The 21141-nt window shown below is 24.7% G+C and overlaps 2 protein-coding genes across 3 annotated transcripts in view; one reads left to right on the top strand and one right to left on the bottom strand.

Moving 5' to 3' along the window:
* The window catches only part of LOC122502531 (roundabout homolog 1-like), a 510500-nt gene that overhangs the window by 364891 nt on the left and 124468 nt on the right, over positions 1-21141 (top strand). The window lies entirely within an intron of this gene.
* LOC122502533 lies at positions 1627-9562 on the bottom strand. The gene is made up of 8 exons (XM_043612642.1): positions 9248-9562; positions 4006-4137; positions 3627-3801; positions 3173-3530; positions 2448-3090; positions 2307-2376; positions 2024-2192; positions 1627-1786 (listed from the first exon to the last, which is right to left on the bottom strand). The coding sequence occupies exons 2-8, from the start codon at positions 4135-4137 to the stop codon at positions 1651-1653; spliced, it is 1683 nt and encodes a 560-aa protein (XP_043468577.1). The 5' UTR covers positions 9248-9562; the 3' UTR covers positions 1627-1650.

Raw genomic sequence — 21141 nt, 5'->3', positions numbered from 1 at the left:
TTCCTCAATATAATTGAATTTTGTCGCAGAATTTTGCTATTTCTTTATAAAGATAATTGAAATGTTGACAACAATTTTTTTTAGATTTTTTTAAAATAATTGAATTTCTGTGAAGAATTTGATTGATTTTTAAAATAATTGAATTCTTGTGATTAATACTGTTATTAACGAAAATAATTGAATTTTGCAATGAATTTTATTAAAATTCCTGAAAATAATTGAATTTTGTCGAAAAATATTTTGCTATTCATTTATAAAGACAATTGAAATGTTGACAATTTTTTTTAGATTTTTTGAAAATAATTGAATTTCTGCTAAGAATTTTATTAGTTTTTAAAATAATTGAATTCTTATGATGAATATTGTTATTTATCAAAATAATTGAATTCTTGTAATGAATATTGTTATTTATAAAAATAATTGAATTTTGCATTGAATTTTATTAAAATTCCTCAAAATAATTGAATTTTGTCGAACAATTTTTCTATATTTATTTATTTTTTTTATTTTTCAATGTATACACGGGCAATGCCTTTTATTACAAAATTAAAGAAATACTTAAACTAAAAAAGAAAAGAAAGAAGAAAAGATGCTTTCAGCCTCGAATAAGGAATATTTTATATTGCGTAGACACTCTTACTAATTTATTTATAAAGATAATTGAAAATATTGACGAGAATATACTTCATTAAATGATTTACAAGTATAATAACTTTTTGGCAGTTCTTGAATACAATTAAGTTATTTAAAAATAAATTATTGTCAGAAATAGAAAAAATTGAAGGTTTTTTTTTTGGAATTCGTGGTAATTTTATATGAGGGAAACAAAAAGACACAAAACTTCATAATTTTCTTATAAATTCTAAACATTTAATTTTTTTCAGTACACTGTAAAAAATTTTTGGTGAAAATTCCCCAAAATTCTGTTGACGCAACTTTGACGGCATTTTGGGGAAAATGTCCCAAAATTTTCTGGGGAAAATTTTCCCCAAAATTTTGTGAGATTTTCCCTAAAATTTTAGTGAAAAGTTTCCTTAGAAAATTTTGTGGAATTTTCACAAATATTTGTGAATATTCTAGAATTTTGTTGGTGAATTTTCACTAAAATTGGTAACTTTTTCCAACAATTTTGTGGTGAATTTTGACTAAAATTTCCGTAAAGTTCCACAAATATTAGTAATTTTTCCCTAAAATTTTGTGAATTTCCAGCTTAATTTGGTGAAATATTTAGAAATATTTGTGAATATTCCCTAAAATTTTTTGGTGAACTTTTATCACATTTTAGTGAAATTTTCCAAATGTTGGTATTTTTTCCACAAATTTTTTTAGTGAATTTTGAATTAAATTTTAGTGAAATTTAACAAATAGTAGTGAATTTTTCTTATAATTTTCTGGTGAATTTTCAATAAAATTATGTGAAATTATCGCAAATAATTGTGAGTACTTCCTAATAATATATAAATATTTTCAGAATTATTTAGTTAATTTACTTTAATTAAATTTAAATTCTATTGTATTGAAATGAAACGATTTTTTTGAATGAAAAATAATATATTTATTGTCAATTACAAAACTTTATATAATCAATATAATTGTAAAATACGGCATCATTATTATTACATGATACATATGTTTAAAAAATTATAAAAATTATGGAGTATAAAAATTTGCATTAAAATCTACGATGTCGTCAATCAATCGGCCTGCCTTTGCATCCCTGATCGTTTTTGTAGCCTTTTTCGTCCATCGTTTGTGTCCCTCCGTGGGATTAATATCCAGTAACATCCTGAAAAGTTGTTAGAAGATTGATTAAAGGATTTTCAAAAATGTTTATAATATCCCATCTGGAAAGGTTTTCGGAATTTCTACAGATAGACTTCGGAAAAATTTGCGGAGTGACTGCGAAAAATTTTCCACAGTCATTCCGCAATTTTTGCCGAAGTCTATCCGCAGAAATTCCGGAAACCTTTCCACGTGAAATATTTAGATTAATAAAATATATACTTATAATGTTTTAACTTACCTTTGAATAAATTCCAATGATGAAGTTTTTTTTTCAGGGTAATTATATCCGAAAACATAAAAGCAAAGAGATAGAAATAAGATTCCCTCCATTACACTGTCGGCTTCTAGTACTACTTCCCCCTGAATAAGGATAACAGATTCACACTTTTCATCGTAGAGTGACGTTCCTGTAAAAATTAAAAGTAATTTAATTACTAAATTATATTAGTCATCAATATTACATCTATACGTATTAAATATATTATATTTGTCGCTTATAAATTATACTCTAATAAATTTACCTTTTATTATTAATGATGGTCGTATAGGATCTGCTTTCTTTTTGATGTTTTCTTCATTTTCAAAAGGGTCCTAAAAATGAAAATTTTCGTTATTTAATTTCACAAAATAGAGAATCTCAAGAATTTTTTAATAATACTTACAACCAAAATGTAAAGTTCATTTTCTTTAAATTTTTTTGCGATAAGAGGCAAAAAAACTAATGTGCTTGCCATTTTACTAGTAAGATTTTCATCAGCTTTCTTTGCATCACTTAGCAAATTTTTCATTGGCGTAACTGCCTCAGGACAGGATTTTCGTCTATTATATTGCCCACAATAGCTTCGAAAAAAAACTATTATTTCTGGAATCTTCAATTGCACGTTGTTGTTCCAAATGTCTTTAATATTTTTCCCAAGCAAAGTATTAGCATGTAAAAGGAAATATTTTTTTTCAGTTAAATAAGGCCAATGATCTTTTAATATATCTTTTAAAGCCATGTTATTGCTATCCCTTTTATTTAGAATGATTCTTTGCGATGGATAAGTGTCGCTCATTAATATTTCTATGTCCTCTGGTGTACCTTCATTTTGAGTTTTATAGTTTAAAAGAAGACGTTGCTTTTGGAGTTGAGACTCTTCAGTTTCAGTTTCAGGAAGAGATGGCTCAAAGGCCACACATCCATAACAATCTTGATCTTGTCCGTAACGTGTACTACGTTTTTTTCGAGCTTCTTGATTTTCATTATCATCGACTAATTCGCTTCTTTTGCGTTTTTTACCACAAACGTCGATTGATTTTAAAAACCTGAAAATCGATAGAATTGAATATAAATGCATTAACTAACGATATGTATAAGAATTATTTAACCATTAACGATAATACATACTTCAAACGTTCATAAATCCTACATCGCAGAGAATCTATTCCATTACAATAGATCGTATTTTCGCCATTTTTCCAGGTTCGTTTTTCAAATGCTTTGGGAAAGCGGGCAACTGTTTCTTTAGCCATACGTAAGGCATCCGAATATGTCACTGTCCTCCTTTCAAGCATGAAATCTGCAATATTCCTTATTAGTTGCAGTTCTTTGACACATGAATTGTTTGAAGCATCAGTAAATCCTTTGGGCGTAATATTTTCCCATTTCAGTGGTGTGGCACGTGATTCTTCTATAATTGGGGTGTTGTCAGAAATTTCCAAAGGTGCTGAAGATGCAGAAGTAACTGCTGTTATTCTTATTTCATCTGAAAATTCATATTTATTAGATAAGAAACTCGAAAATTTTAAGAGCATTTGCTTGTTATTTATTATATAATACATGAAAATACACTAAGAATTACCATTCATAATGGAAGTTTGAGGGATTTCAATCCTACTGACTTTGGATGGAATTGAAATATTTGGTGTCCATTCTTCATTCTCTTTCAAAATCATTATTACTGCTGGATTTTCTTTCATAAATTCAATCATTTCATCGAAATTTTCGAAGTCAGTTCCATCAACCTCTAACACAAACTGGAAAATGGGTTATATATAATATCATAACAAAAGTTTAATTATACTAATGATTATTTTTTATATATATATATATATATATATATATATATATATATATATATATATATAATATCATATATTATATAAATAATAATTAAAAGTTTAAACACACATAACAAAACAAAAATCATAACAAAATATGTACTTTAAAATTTATAATACCTTAAATTGAGAATCAGATGGAAGATCAAAACGTTTACAAGCTTTAGAAATAAATTCTTCTAATGTTGCACTTTTTATGGCTGCTATCTTCTTTCTTTGTAGTGTTGTTACTTTCAAAAATTCCATATTCATCTGAAAATGAAAACATTTTTAAGTTTTTCCATTTTTACATATTTTCTATGTATGAAAATTCTGTTTTAATTGTTATTCCTGTTGAATATAATTTTTATATTTATCTATGTGTATATGACATATATTTACTCACTTTAATATGAAATCCCATATTTTCATTCATCTTTTCAGACAGTTTATATTACTATTATTATTACAATTATAATAAATTATTTTAAAATTATTTTATGAAAAAAATTTTAAGTTAAATTTACACAAAGTCATCCTTATTTTACAAAAAAACATAAAAATACCATTATAATGGACTTGTAACAAGTCCGTGCTGAATTTTGACATACGAAACTGTATCTTGAATGTAAATATCCAAAGATTCCCTTTCTAACAGTTTATTGAGAGGAAGGCATTCGTAACGAACAAAGTTTCCAAGTTCGTATAGTCGAGATTTTAGATGAAACTTTGTTTTTAACATCTCCAAAACAAGAAATAAACATTGTTTATCATTGCTTAAAATCATTATAATTCTACCCATTTGAACGTTTTCTTGATAAGCCGTTTGACGAACAGCGACCACATTTCCTTTTCTATAAAAATGACCTTTCAATTCTGCACTTGAACATTCAGTTGCTGGACTACACAATTCAGAATTTTGTATAGCATTTTGCAATTCCTTAGAGTAGTGATGAATGTAAAATGGAATTTCATCATTTAGTTGTAAATCGCACTTTAATCCTGCTCCTGAACGTAAAAGACTTTGCAAAAGTTCATGCTTTTCAGATAAGGAAAAGGTTGTATTTTTAAAGCATTTTATATTTCTTATTACTCTTTTAAAAAAAGTATGTTTACTTTCAAATCTTAAGGTGAACAGTTTTCTCAATGGACCTAATTGCATTATTATTTCTGGATAATGCGTTAAATAGTGGTGTTTAGGACGCATTTTCACAGAAGGAAATAATTTTTTTCTTAAACCCAAGTATTCGTTAATAATATCTTCTAGGTAAGGGATGTATGATTTATGAATTTGTGGAGCGCATACAATTTCAACAATTTCAGTTAATTTCAGTAAGGAATACCATACTTCATCATTAGTATCAATTTTTGGTCCTGTGAAGAAAGGAAAAAGTCGAAGTAAAGTTAGTATCTGCCATGCATTTCCTATAAGTCTTTTTCCATTTCCAGGTATTGGAACAGGTTTATCTCGTTGATCAGTTCTGGAATATTTGAAGCCTTCTATTCTTGAATTGAGATTTTCATAGGACACCCAACCTTTTGAGACAAAATGTTTTATTATAAGAGGTAGGTCATAAGTAATAATTCCTTCCAGCAGATCATGGGCTAAACACGGAGGTAGTCCAAAGTTACAAACATGAAACCATTCTAATCGATTGAAAATTGAATTAAATTTAACTCCATTAAAATGTGTTGCTTTTCCTTTCTTTCGTAAAGATTCTAAATATGAAGCTATATTCCTTCTTTTATACGAAGTTCGTTTGTAATCATCTGTCATTTTTTTATCTTCCTCTTCTTTTTCGTCCTCCTCTTCTTTTTCTTCATCTTCTTCGTTATCCTCTTCTTCTTCTTCTTCATCTTCTTCCTCTTCTTCTTCTTCGTCCTCTTCTTCTTCTTGTTCTTGTTCTTCTTCTTGTTCTTCTTCATCTTCTTCTTCTTCTTCTTCTTCTTCTTCTTCTTCTTCTTCTTCTTCTTCATCTTCTTCTTCTTCTTCTTCTTCTTCTTCTTCTTCTTCTTCTTCTTCTTCTTCTTCTTCTTCTTCTTCTTCTTCTTCTTCTTCTTCTTCTTCTTCTTCTTCTTCATCTTCTTCACTTTCTGATTCATCTGATATTTTTTCGTTTTCGTCTCTTCGTTTTTCTGAATCATCTAATATTTGTTGGACTTCTTCATCTTCTATGTCATTTTCTAATCCATTTATTTCTTCTTCCATATCTTCATCTTCAATTAATATTTCGTCTACTACTTCAACGTTTTTGTCAATATTGTCATTAATATTTTTAGTTTTTTTCCCTGAAGTTTTTCTCTTCTTATGTTTTACACCAATAAAACTTTTTCGAGTACAGAGGCAAAATCTACAAAAATAATTTGAGACACTAAAATTTTCGCAAAATCCACCTAGTCCATGCGCTCCTAAATTATCATTAGATATAAAAATTAATGAACCTTTTACAATTTTATTAGGAGAAATTTCGATTCCCTCACTTTCTATTCTTATCAAATCTTTGACAATTTTTTTATATACTTTTTCGTGAGAAAAATCCTTTTCTTTACACAGTAGAACAAGATGAATGTTGTTAATTTTGTAACGAATATGAGCTGGCAAATTTCCTAAAGTGAAGTATACTGCAAGTATTTTATATTTTTTACGTGATGATCCAATAGGATTTACTATTTCAAAACTATCTGTGTATAATATAATTGAAATAGCTTCGCGATTTTTTGAAAAAAAAGGATTACTTTTAAAAAGTTGACCATCAGAAAAATCTTTGAGAACATCTGTGTCATTTGTAGGATGTACTAAATCGTGATTGTATGCTTTACTAGCAAACATTGCTTTAATTGAGTCAATGATTGACACATAGTGGTAGTGAGCTTTTTTCCCTTTAATTTTTCCTAATGAAACACTTTCAGGTTGAATATATGCAAAAGTTTTCTTATAAAATTGTTTTCTTCTGTAATCAGTTCCTAATGTCAATTTGCAGTTTTCCATGGGATCATCCTTTATTATATTTTTGATAATATCATTGACTTCATTAGAATTAGGATGTAAAAGAGTCAACTGCTCTTTTAAATGACTTTTAAAAATATTTAATCGTTGAGAATCAATATTTTCAAATCCTTCTATAAGATACTGAATAGTAGATACTGGAACTAAAAACTGAGATTCTAATTTTAAGTACAATTGAGCCAAATTAATTTTGAAAAGTTCATGAAACTTTTCATTGAGATGACTATTGTCCTGAGCATTTTCCATTATAAAAAGTGATTCAATTGTGCTGTCATCTACATTATCTTCAATATTTCTTGAAAATGGTAATTGCCTATCTTCTGAAAAAATTGTTGATACTGGATGATTTTCTTCATTCTGGCTTCTTATATTTGGTGTTACATTACACAAAGATTTATGACGAGATATGTGACTTGTAAAAGAACTAACATTTGTGTAAAGTTTATTGCACAGTGGAAAAGGACATCTTACTTCTTCATTATTTCTCATATGTGTTTTCAAATGTTTCATAAATTCTTGATAATTAACTATCTTTTTCATACATATTCCAACAGAACAAGTGAACATACAATTTTTTTGAACAAGAGTTTCCGACATTTTGTCATATAAATTTTGACGTAAGCTTAGACAATGTTTTGTAATCAGATGCATTTTTAGATGGATTTCTTTTCGATACAAGTATTTACAACCATTAAACCCACAAAGAAACTGTCTGGAAAGATTTGAATGAACTTTAAGATGAGTAAGATGGTTAGCAAGAAATTCTGTGCGATGATCACAGAAGTGGCATACAAACATTTTGAAATTCTATTTCAACCTGAAAGGAATTTTTGATTTTTATATTTTTATTTTTATACAATTAATATACACATATATAATTTTTGGTTGACTGTATAACAAAGAATTATATTTGATTCAAATATATTGAATATATATCCGTGTGATTCTGCACGAAGTAGTAACTTCTTGACTACGGTAGCCCCGCGTGAGGGGAATGACTCCCCACTCTCAGGCTTAGCAATAGTTTGACGCGCCGAGAGAGAGAGAGAAAACTATTGCTAAGACTGAGAGTGGGGAGTCATTCCCCTCACGCGGGGCAACCGGAGCAGGGTTGTGCCCACGCCTGCATTAATTTGAAAATTTCAAACACTGAAAAAATAATATATTTGAATTAAACATGATTATCTTTGTTATACAGTTAACCAGAAATTATTCTGGAATTAGACAATAATTTTTGTTCTATATATAATAAGATTGATTGAATAAAGAGTACGTTTAATTCAGTTTTAAATATTTGTAATTAAAACATATTTTTTTGGTTTGCTGCATATTTTTGGATTAAAAAATTTTTTTCTCACTGAAGGATTGTGCTCCTTTTCTATTTTTATGACGCTTAGTCATAAATCTATGCACTTTACCTTTACCTAAATTTCAGCGACCTCTCTCTTCGCAGGTAAATTCTTCAATTCATTTCAATATACAAAGTTGAAAATGTTTTTTCTGAGTTATTTGAACAAATTTTCTTTTCCTGAACGATGGATTTATATACATTATATAATTTATAAAATTAAGAGCACAATTTTCATATTTTTTAAAATTATTCTTTTTCAAAATTACTCTTCTCGTAAACAATTTTCAATTTAAGGCAAATTTCCAATAATTATTACTCATATTTACTAAAATAAAATTATATTTGTTTTCAATAGATTAATAAATAATTTCTAAAAAATATTGTAAAAAGAATTTAAAAAGGTTTATATAATTTCCATATGAAATTTAGATAGGACAATAAATTTTTGAATATTTTAGAGCACGTCTCAGAATTTAATCACATCAATGCAAAAAGAATATTATATATCTATCATATTATAAATAAACAATTTCATAATTTAACCCTCGGAGAACACATGGGGTCATTTTGACCCCACGATTTTTTGCGAAAAGCTTTTTATCTATTGTTTAATATTTTTTATAAGGATTTTAAAGTACACAGACTTATTTTACAGAGTTTAAACTATATTTTTAAAAAATCTTTGGGTTAATCAGATGAACAGTTTAAAATTGGTTAAGCATTAAAAAATAATCTAAAAAATAGGTATGTTCTCTGAAGGTTAATTAAAGTGACTAATTATTACAATCAAATAATATTTATTTTCTTTAAATGTTTCTCTTTAAAATTGTTAATAAAAAATCCAAAAATATGTTTAAACAATAAAAAAATTAGAATAAAACAATATTTTTTAAATCGTTTTATAATTAACTTTGGGATGCTTCAATTAATGGAATTTTTACTGCAAATCAGTACTGTGCCACTTCGCTAATTACGATAAAGGGAGCGCGCGATTGTTATTATTATTATTATGGAATATTATTTACCTGCTTTATAAGTATTCCTTGGTGATAATTTTAGCAGTTTTTCACAATTTTCAAATTTCACTTGCTCACAAAAAAATTATACTAACACAAACGTTTTACGTTCATCTCCAGCAAATGCTTAAGAGCAACTGACGCTGCGAATGCTGACATTTGGAAGTTTCGTGGAAAATCTTTGAAATTTCTACATATTTCTTCTATATTTTCCATTCCTAAAAGTTTCCAAGACTCAGTATCCGAATAAAACTATATGAAAAAAAAACTGGTACCGAAAAACATAAAATAGACCCTTTTGCAACAAGAAACCATTGTACATAGTTGGCCATCCTCAGACAAACCACATGTTGAACATATTTTCCAAAAAACGAAAAGTCTTTTCTCAAACATCTTACATTTTTTATTTAGGGTGAAAATATTTTACAAAACGTATAATAAATCATATTTGAATCTTCTTCAATTTGACAAAAAAATAAGTGGATATTTTTTTGTTAATAAGAATGCAATAACTTTTCTTATTTAAAGTTTTAATCTTTGTTAATCCACAATGTTTATTTTTATTTTTAAAAAAACGTTGAATATATTTTATTGTAAATTAAAATTATTATAAATTTAAAGCTTATAAATATTCCTTTATTAATTATTATAGTAAAAAAAATTCAACAATCTTTCAGTAAAAAATAACTATAAAAATAGTCAAATTTAACGAATAGAAATATATAATATAAAAGACCTTGTAGGAAATATATATTAGATTTACCTCTCAATCTATTACTTAATATAATTTTGGAATCTTATACAGTCTAAGGAAAGTCTAAGAAAAATAAAGTAAAATTCAAAAGACAGAAAAATTGAATGTAAAAGAATCTATTAAAATAACTTGGTTTTTGTAAGTAATGCCTAAAATGTTAATAAAAACACATATTCTGACAATTTTGTTGTATATACTTTTTCCAAAATATTTGGTGAAAATTCCACAAAATTCTATGGAATATCTTTTTCCCCAAAAAGATATTGAATATTCCCAAATTTTAAGAAAGAATTCCTGAAAAGTTGGGGAAAATTCATCAACTTTTTGGGGACAATTATATTCACTAGAGTTTTGTGGAATTTTCACCAAATTTTAAGAGATATTCACAAATTTGTTGGGGAAAAGTACTTTCCCCAAAAAATATGTAATATTCAACAAGAAAAGTTTGTGAAAATTCCCCAAATTTTTTACAGTGTACTTTTAATAAAAATTACTGACTTTTCCCTGAATTTCCTGATTTTTCTGATCTGTGGCAACCCTGAATTACCTAGTTCTTGTTGAGTATGGAAAAATAATGTTGAGAGAAAAAGAACACATCATAAACATAACTTACAATTTGTTTGCTTCAAAGGCTCATTTTGTCATGTCACGTATATGTAAAGAAAAATATAAACATTTACATAGAAAAGTTTTTGTACCATTTTCAACTTGATACAACTTTAGGTATTATGAGAGTTGAACAAAAATTGAAAATGCAAAGAGAGAGAGAGAGAAACCATCGTGTTGTTAAATTTTTGAATATGTTGCGTCCCATTGTTAATGTTACGTATATGCCCGGGTTTCATAGACATTTTTACAATACTAGGTGTCGACGTATAATGTCGAGGGTCAGTATATTGTATTATGCAGAACATTCATATATATTACTGTATATATGCGCACGTGAAGTGGGAAAAGGAATGCCGGACAACCGGCCATTTTACCAGGAAAATTGAGAATTTATTCTATCCCCTTAGCGCGAAGGTTTCTATTTACGACGCAAAACCGCTTTTGTATATACACATCTACACTGTAGCAGAAAAAAACCACTTTCTACAAAAAAAAAAATAAAATTCCCAATATACAGTTTTTGCAAATCAATATTTAAATGTTTAAATCCTGAATAATTGCCACGTGAAATTTTTTATTGCGGAATTTATTTTACATTGAACTACATGTACTTTTTAAAGCGATGAAAAATGTTTTGCTTTTCGAATCGTAAATTTCGTCTATGTTGAAACATAATGTGACTTTTATTAGAAAACCGTAAAACTCTACTTATTTTGCAATTCAAGTGGAAATTTGTCGATATTAGTCACAGAGACGGTACATATTTTTCTGATTTTACACGGTAATTTTCCTTGCACATAAATAATTGAGAAAAATGTTTATTTATGCAAATATTTATCATTTACAATGGCTCATTAAATGTATTTTTTTTAAATTAAATGCATCTTTTTGCTCTTTGTAAATTGCTCTTTTGTAAATTTATATATGAATTTGAAAAGTTACGTGAAAAGTTTTGTAAAATTTTTTTAAATAATGGGATTTTTATTTCGAGTTGGAAATATTGTGCGGTATAGAAAAATATTCTACTCTGGATCTCGTGAATTTTTAAATTTGGCAAAAATACATTGAAAATAAATGGAGAAAAATGTTTGGGGAATTCAGTAGAAAGAGTCGTTCTTTGGTCAGACGGTTCGGTTCGTTTTGTTACAGTTGTTAGTAAAATGATTTCTATGAGCAATTATCCGAATTAAAAATAGTTATATCAGTTTAAAAAGAAGTTTCAAAATTCTTGGCAAAATTTCAATTATTGTTTTCAAAAATTTTCCTCAATTTAATCATTTTTCAATATCTACTATTTTATAATAAATTTTTTTAAAAGATTTCAATTATTTAAAAAAAGTGTTGATAAAATTTAAAGCAAACTTTACATTATTTTCAAAAATAATAAAATTTTTTACGGAGATTCAATTATTTTTATGAAGAATTTTATCTAAATTTTAAAAAAATAATTGAATTCTTTCAGTGAATTAAAAAAAAATTCAAGAACAAATGCAATTTTCTATCATTTTATTTAAAATTGTATAAAAAATAATTGAAATTCTACGATAAGTTTCGTTATTTATGAAAATAATTGAATTTCGAAGAAAAATATTGTTATTTATCAAATTAATTAATTTCTTGTGAAGAATTTTATTCTAAAATTTTTTTAAATAATTAAATTTCTCAAGAATTTTTTAAAACTTTTTGAAAATAATTAAATTCCATCGAGAAATTTCATTAAGAAATTGAAAATAATTGAAACCTGACGAAGAATTTTATTAAATTTTTTTTAAATAATTGAATTTCTCAAGAATTTTTTAAAACCTTTTTGAAAATAATTAAATTTCATCGAGAAATTTCATTAAAAAATTGAAAATAATTGAAACCTGACGAAAAATGTTATTAAATTTTTTTTAAAATAATTGAATTCCTGTGAAAAGTTGTACGTTTGAAATGAATTGAATTCTTGGGAAGAATTTTATTAAAATCTAAAAGAATAATTGAATTATTTAAAAAAATTTAATTAGAATTGTATTTAAAATAATTGATTCCGAATTCTTACGTCACTTTTATTAAAACATTTGAAAATAATTGAATTACTTTGAAAAATTCGAATATTTTTGTAAATAATTGTTTTTTTCAAAAAATCGAAATTAAATTTTTCAGAATAATCACATTTTTTGAGCAATTCGTGTAAAATTGTATTACAAATAATTGAAATTCTGCGATAAGTTTTGTTATTTATGAAAATAATTGAATTCTTGTAACGAATTTTATTAAAAATTTTTTTTTTTTAATAATGAAATTTTATTGAAAAATTTTATTAAAAAATTGAAAAAAATTGAAATCTGACGAAGAATTTTATTACATTTTTTTCAATTATTCAATAAATTTTATTTGTAAAAATAATTGAATTCCAGAGAAAAATATTATTATTTATGAAAATAATTAATTTCTTGTAAAGAATTTTATTCAAAATTATTTTTAAATAATTAAATTTCTCAGAATTAAAAAATTTTTTTTTTTAATTTTTGAAAATAATGAAATTTTATCAAGAAATTTCATTAAAAAATTGAAAATAATTGAAATCTGACGAAGAATGTAATTAAATTTTTTTTCAATTATTCAATAAATTATTTATTTGCATTTTACTTCTATTTAAATAATTGAATTCTCGTTGAATTTTCTAATAAAAATTGATTTAAAAATGAAATTCAGTTTAAATTTTACTATTTTACATAATTGAATATTAAAAGCATTAAAGCATGAATTTTCAAACATAATTGAATTTTGAATATTTTTGAGAATAATTACATTTTTCGAAGAATTTTTTTAAAATTGTATTAAAAATAATTGAAATCCCGTGAAAAATTTTATTGGTTAAGAAAATAATTGAATTCTTGTAAAGAATTTTTATTACATTTTTTTTTAATAATTGAAGTCTTGTTAGGAATTTTATTATTTATGAAAATAGTTCAATTCTTGCAACGAATTTTTATTAAATTTTTTTTTAAATAATTGAAATCCTGTCAAAAATTGTATTATTTATGAAAATAATTGAATTCTTGCAATGCATTTTATTATCTTTTTTAAAAAAAAAATAATTGAATTCATTTAAGAAATTTTATTAAAATAGTAGATTTTAAAAATATTTGCGAATTTGTTCGAAGAATTTCATTATTTGTGAAATATAATTGAATTCTTGACAAAAAATTTTGAAAATAATTAAATTTTTTGAGGAATTTATTTAAAATTGTTTTAAAAATAATTGAAATCCTGTGAAGAATTTTATTATTTGTGAAAAAAATTGGAAACCTGTGAAAAATTTTATTATTTATGAAAATAATTGAAATCATGTGAAAAATTTTATTATTTATGAAATTAATTGAATTCTTGTGAAAAATTTTATTAGTTGTAAAAATAATTGAATTCTTGTGAAGGATTTTATTAAAATTTTTGTAAATAGTTTAATATATTTTTGAAAAATTTTATGGAAATTTTAATTATTACAAAACATGAAGAACATCAATAACTCCGAGTCTTCGACTCGGAGTGATCGATATCTTCATGTTTTGTAATTATATCTTTATAATTTGTTGAATTTCATAAAGGTTTGAATTTGAAATTTTTTTAAAATCCCAATTGCAATGGAATAATAATAATGATTAAATATTTATTTAAAAAAGAATTTTTTCGTGTTTTGGAATAATTTTATAATTAAAAAAATTCGTTATTAAATATAATAGAATAGTTTTTTTTGAGTGTCTAATCATTTTTAGAATCTAATAATAAGCTTTGTAGCAATTTTTTTGCAAAATGCGTATTTCATTCAAGTTTTGCAAAAAAAATTACAACAAAGCTTATTATTAGATTCTAATAATTCTAATCATAATAGAAATGTTAAAATAATATTAAAATATAAAACTTTTTTTATTTTTATTATTTTATTTATTTTTATTAGTTAAAAATTAAAATTTAGAGAGTACGTGTAAATAAATAATTAACTAATATTTATTGTTAATAAATATTAATAAAATATTGTAAAAAAAAATTCTCAATAAAAATTGAAATCCAATAAATGTAACAGATTCCATATATAAATTTTCAGGATTAATTTGAAAATTTAATGGAATGAAAAATAAGCCAACTTACAATGAAGGTATAAATATTGTATATACTGATAAAGAAAAAAGAATAAAAGGGAAAGCAAAATAAATAAAAGAGTGGATGGAGTACATGTAGCTTTACCTTTTTTTATGTATACGCGCGGAAATCAGTGAGGAAACTCGGGCTTTATTTCCGCTTATATCCATTATAATTTTCATTTTTATTTTATTTTTTATTTTCTCCGTACTTTTTCATTTTCTCTCTCTCTCTCTCTGTCTCTCTTTTTTTTCGAAAAACCGGTAATTTGCGAGATGGGATTTTCAAACTGTCTGGCAGAAGACGAATCGATAGTTGGCTAACGTCGATTTCACCGCATTCACCACAAATGCGCATCGATGGAGCTTTGTGGCGAAACAAGACGTGAAGCTCAGAGGCTGAATGTAACTAGAAATTGCAATTTTCGATCGATTTACTTCACTTTCTCACACTGCGGGGAGAGGGTGTTATTTGCCAACTGATAAAAAAGTCCATTTACATTATATATCAAGTTTCTTTTTAAATTTCGTTATTATATTCGCCGGAATACCATCGAATTTCTGCGATATTTTTCATCGAGATCATATATAATTTTAATTGGAGCTTGAAAATTTCATCGGAATTAGAACTGAAAAAATTCTTTAGAATTTCTTTCTTTTCTCATATTCTCTCAAAATTACATAAACATTTTTGTGAAAATTTCATAAAAATATTCATGAAATTACTATAAATTTTTTTCGGAATTTCCTGTTGGATTATTTTTTTTATTATTTTTTTTAATTATTTTTTTTTAATTTTCAATAATTTTTTTAATAAAATAAATAAAATAAATTAATTAATAACAAATTTCCCCCCAAAAAAAAGTAAATAAATTGCATTGAAATTCCACCAAAACTTTGTAAAAATTTATTTTTAATTCTGAAAAAATGAGATTTTGAAAAAAATTCTAGTTCTTTTTTTCAAATATTATTGTACTTTTAAAAACACGTAATTAAAATTTTTTTTATATAATTGAAGTTTACAAAAATTCGATTAAAAATAATTGAAACTAAATAATTTTACTGGAATTTTTAAAGCTTAGTTGAAATTTTAAACTCTTAAAGTTTTAAATTAAACGTTCGCTTCTAAAAATTAGTTTTTTTTATTATAATTTGCGCTCCCCGTGAATTTGTTTCTAGAGATCGGGAAAAAAGTCGATCGAAAATGAAAGTGTGAAAAGTCAGGAAAAAATAAAATTCTACGAGAATTCAATTATTTAAATACAAAAATTATTTATTGAATAATTGAATGTTTCTTAAATAATTAAATTCTTAAACATAATTTTATTAACAAATTTAAAAAAAATTGAATTCTTTCGACGAAATTTTAATCAAATTTTTAAAAATAACAAATTACATTTTTCGAGGAATTCGATTAAAATTGTAATAAAAATAATTGAAATTATGCCATGAGTTTTATTATTTGTTACAATAATTGTATTATTGCGAAGAATTTTATAAAAATGTTTCAAACAATAAATTGTTTTCGAAATAATTTATGCAAATTCTATTTTTAATAATTGAATTCGAGTGAAATTTTCATTATTTTAGAAAATAATTGAATATTGCTGCAGAATTTTGTCAAAATTCTTTTTAAATAATTAAATTCTTTTGTGAATTTCTATTCAAATAACTGATATACAAATTATTGAATTAAGAAAAATTTTTGAAAATAATTGAAATCTTGCCATGATTTTTATTAAAATTTTTGAAAATAATTGAATTCTTGTGATGAATATTGTTATTTATGAAAATAATTGAATTTTGCAATGAATTTTATTATAATTCCTCAAAATAATTGAATTTTGTCCAAGAATTTTGCTATTTATTTATAAAGAAAATTGAAATGTTGACCACAATTTTTTTTAGATTTTTTTTAAATAATTGAATTTCTGCGAAGAATTCGATTAATTTTTAAAATAATTGAATTCTTGTGATGAATTTATATTGTTATTTACGAAAATAATTGAATTATTGCGAATAATTTTATAAATGTTTCAAACAATAGTTTTTTTTCGAAAAAATTTATGCAAATTCTATTTTTCAGAATTGAATTCCAGTGAAATTTTCATTATTTTAGAAAATAATTGAATATTCGTGCAGAATTTAGTCAAAATTCTTTTTAAATAATTGACTTCTTTTGTGAATTTCTATTAAAATAACTAATATACAAATTATTGAATTAAGAAAAATTTTTCAAAATAATTTAAATTTTGCCATGAATTTTTTTTTAAACTTTGAAAATAATTGAATTTCATTACTTTTAAAAATAATTAAATTACTGCGTAGAATTTAATGCCTAATTTTAAAACAATTGATTGTTTCGAAAAAAATTCATGTTAAAATTTGTTTTTGAAAATAATTGAATGTTTGTGTAGAATTTTATAAAAACTTTTGTTTAATAATTCATTTCTTTTAAGAAATTTTATTAAAATAGTAGAATATTGAAAACCATGGAAGTAGGAAAAATTTTTTTAAACAAATTAAATTTTGTCATAATTTTTATTAAAATTTTTGAAAATATTTGAATTCTTGTGATGCTAAAAATTTATCTTTTTATTATAATTGAATTTTTTTCTAGGCGTTAGGAAAAAAGTCGATCGAAAGTGAAAAGTCAGGGAAAAACAAAATTAAATTTTTGTGGTAACCTTGATTTAAATTGTAAATTGATTAAATGTTTCCATTCATGGCAAAAATAAAAAAAAATGTTGTATAGAAGTTGTTATTTCTCTTCTCATGGAAAAAAGTTTGAAAAACAATGAAAATATTCAGGAATTTTTACGAAAACTCTAATTTAATCTTTTGTGGAAATTCCATAGATCACTTTTCCCCGAAATTCATCTCACTTATAAATAATGAGACACCAACGAAGAAATCTTTCCCAATCGAACGAAAATCATAAAAAATATAATTTTAAACCCAATAAATTATCAAAAAGAAAAGAAAAATTGATTGACAGCTTGTAATGTATATATTTTCTCCATATTATACCTATAATAGGAAAATGCAAAAAAATGTGCATTCATGATTTTAAACAAACAAGGTCATAAAAATTTATATTGTCTCAAATTAACGACGAATTAATTAATGAAGCATGAATTTTGTATTCAACATTGAAATCGATAGCTTAAACGAGAAATGAGAGAAGGGTTTGGCTTGTGCTATAAAATATATATATTCGTTACCAACAAACTCCGGCTTGTATTAAAGTTCCCTTTCCGATAGCGTCCGGTTGTTTAATTCAACGTTCCGCGCAACGAGCTCACAGTGGTTCGCTATTTGATTGGATAATGTCGAGCGAATTAAACCAATCGTGGGATTAATTGTCTCTGTCTCCCGTTCGATCGGTTTCGACAGTCACACTACTCGTACTCTCGATTTCTTTTTTTTTTTTTTTCAGGGGGTACAGCATTGCATTGTTCGACGAATTGTATGTACATGTTAATTGGAAGAAACTAGAGAATTTCCTATCAAATTTAAATCGTTCGATTTCACAATTCTATTCGTTTGTTATCTGTATACTTTCATTGGGGCAAAAAACTTTAATGCCTTTAATTTCCCGTTTTTTGGGTTTTGAAGCAATTAAAAGTATTCTTTGTATTCTCAATTCAGGAAAGAAATTTCTTTATAAATAAACAATTTTTTTAACAGGAAAAATAAATAAAAAAGAATGATTAAAATAAAAAGAAAAGGAACATAAAGAATAAATGGGTAAAATTTATTGTTTTTGAGAAGTTGAAAAGTTGTTTGGGATTCTCGATTTGTATATGTAATGCGGGTGAATTCGAATGGCGTGACATTCGTTCGACGTCGTGTCATTTGTTTCATCAACCCTACATTTCTCTCTTCTACTTTGACTCGTTCACCCCTTTTCGTTGTTTCCGAGCCCGGGAGGTAAAATTAACGAGCTGAGGTTCGATTTAACTGTCGCATTTGAATTCACGAAACCTTGCGTGCTTCAACTATGCGCTCTCGTCGTTTTGGTTACAATTCTCTCTCTCTGTTCCATCAGCTCAAAAGTCAAATCCTTAAACATTATATATACTCAATTTGGATTAACATAAATGAAATAATTCCGTTATATATCCTAATATGTTCGTTTAACATTTAAATTGCCCGCACTGTTTCCCTTTCCTATTCAAAATCCAATTGGTACAGAATTTTACCTCTTCTATTCACTCACTCACACATTTCACTATCTCTTCTCGAATTACCATTTCAATGAAAAATCCTATCGATTACTTTTGCCTGCTTTTGCTTGCTTTTGCCTGCTTTTGCCATTCATGCAAAAATACCTCTGCTTTTTTTTTGAGAGGAAAAAAAATTTTTTTTTAATTTCTTCCCACTTTTCAAAAATAGTTATTCAAATTATCCATTTTTTTTTTTTACTACGGAAAGAATTTTTTTCTAAAATGGAAATTTTTTTAACTCACGTATTTAACGATATTTCGTGAAGAGAACAAAAGAATTGCTGAATAAAATAGATGATATTTTTCATATGCGAGGAATTTTAAAGCGATTTTGCATTTTTTTTTTCTTTTTTTTGGGTCAAACAAAGCAAATATTTTCCGATGAAAAATTTTTTTAAACGATTTTTGATGGGGAAATAAACAAAGCGAATTTTTTTCGTTCAAGAATTTCTTTGAGAGAGAAAGAAAGAATTACATTTTTAAAATACAATTTTAAGGGAAATTAAATTTTCCCCGTTTGTCGAAAATCAAATTTTTGTTTTAATTCTATTAAATTGTATATTTGAATCGATGGTCACATTTTCTAAAAAATAGTTACTAATCCTTTTTGTCTAAAATAAACGATTTCTAATGAAACCTCTTTTCTAAAAAGTTATGATTTCTGATATATTTATTTTTGTACTAAAATTTGTAAAATTCTATAATTTTGCTAAAAGTTAGAGAATTGTTAAAAAAACTAAAATTAAGAAATTCCTAAAATTCATAAAAAAAACCTAAAGTTGAAAAAAATAGTATAAATCTGAATTTGAATGATAATCTTGAAATCATATTAAAAAAATCTTGAAATTCATTATTGAGAATTAAAATTGAAAAATATATACGAAATGTGATTGATTTTCAAAGATATACTTTAAATAATAAATTCTCATTTGATTATGGAGAATCCCTTGAGGATTTGAAATCTGACTTGGATTTCTCATTTTTTTTCTCTTTTTTTTTTAATCGACTTATGCAAATGGAATTTCTTGGGGAAAAAAAGGGAATGAAAAAAAGAATGTAGGTTAGTGCCATAAAGTAGATCGATCACAAGCGTGGAGGTTATCGAGTTGAGCTGTGAATAAACGATGTTATTGTAACTGTAATAAATCCATTCACACTTACTTAAGCACGACCAGAGAATTTCTGATGTTTATAAAAGTCATAAATGTCTACACATTGAGCGATTTTCAATGATAAATTTTCATTTTCTTTTTTTACAATTAAAACATAATTTTTTTCATTTATATTCACATTACTTTTTAATTGTAAAAACAAAATTTAACAAAAATTATTAAATTACTGATGAGATTCAATTATTTTCCAAATTTTCAATTAGAATTCTTCAAAAATACGATTATATTTGAAAATAGGTTTTGAAGGAATTTTTTATTAAAATATAATTTCGAGGAAATTTGACAAAATTTTCAATTGTTTCAATTTTTTTAAAATTATTTTCGGAAATGCGATTATTTTTTAAAAATTTTAATTACTTTTTTTCGAGAAACAAATTTTTGCGGAATTTCTAAATTAAATTATTCAAAAGTTGAATACTTTTTGGTAAACAAAAAATTAAGAACTTATTATTATTTACTTTTCCACAGGAATTAAAATTTCAAATAATTTCATTAAAAAAAAAACCTCATGAAATTTAATTATTTCTATAAAAATTTCAACTGTATTCAAAATTCAATTATTTTTTTAGAATTTTTGAATAACGTGATTGAAAAACCTTAATATTTTTTAAAGAAAAATAATGTAATTAATAATTTTTTAAAATAAAAATTTTAATATTTTTACTTTTGCATTCCTTAAATTTTCAAGGAATTTAATTTAAAAATGTTTGAAATCTAATTAATTCCTAAAGTTTCTGTTATAACATTTTAAATAATCAATTATTTTCTAAAATTATAATTGAAATTTTTTTTTTAATCAATTACTATCAGAGTTCAACTACGAGAATTGAATTATTTAAATAGAATAATTTTTGTAAATTTTTAAAATAATGTATTTTCAAAAATACTATTATATTTATAGATAATTTTTAAAGATGAAAAAAAAAAATTCTTTAAAATACAAAATTTTACAAAATTTCTACTTGTTTCAATTTTTCAAAATTAATTTTTGGGAATTCAAGTATATATCTGCAAAAAA

This window comes from Leptopilina heterotoma, unplaced genomic scaffold, assembly GCF_015476425.1.
Source record: "Leptopilina heterotoma isolate Lh14 unplaced genomic scaffold, ASM1547642v1 Lhet_232, whole genome shotgun sequence".
Classification (NCBI taxonomy): domain Eukaryota; kingdom Metazoa; phylum Arthropoda; class Insecta; order Hymenoptera; family Figitidae; genus Leptopilina; species Leptopilina heterotoma.
This window is presented reverse-complemented; position numbering and strand designations above follow the sequence as displayed.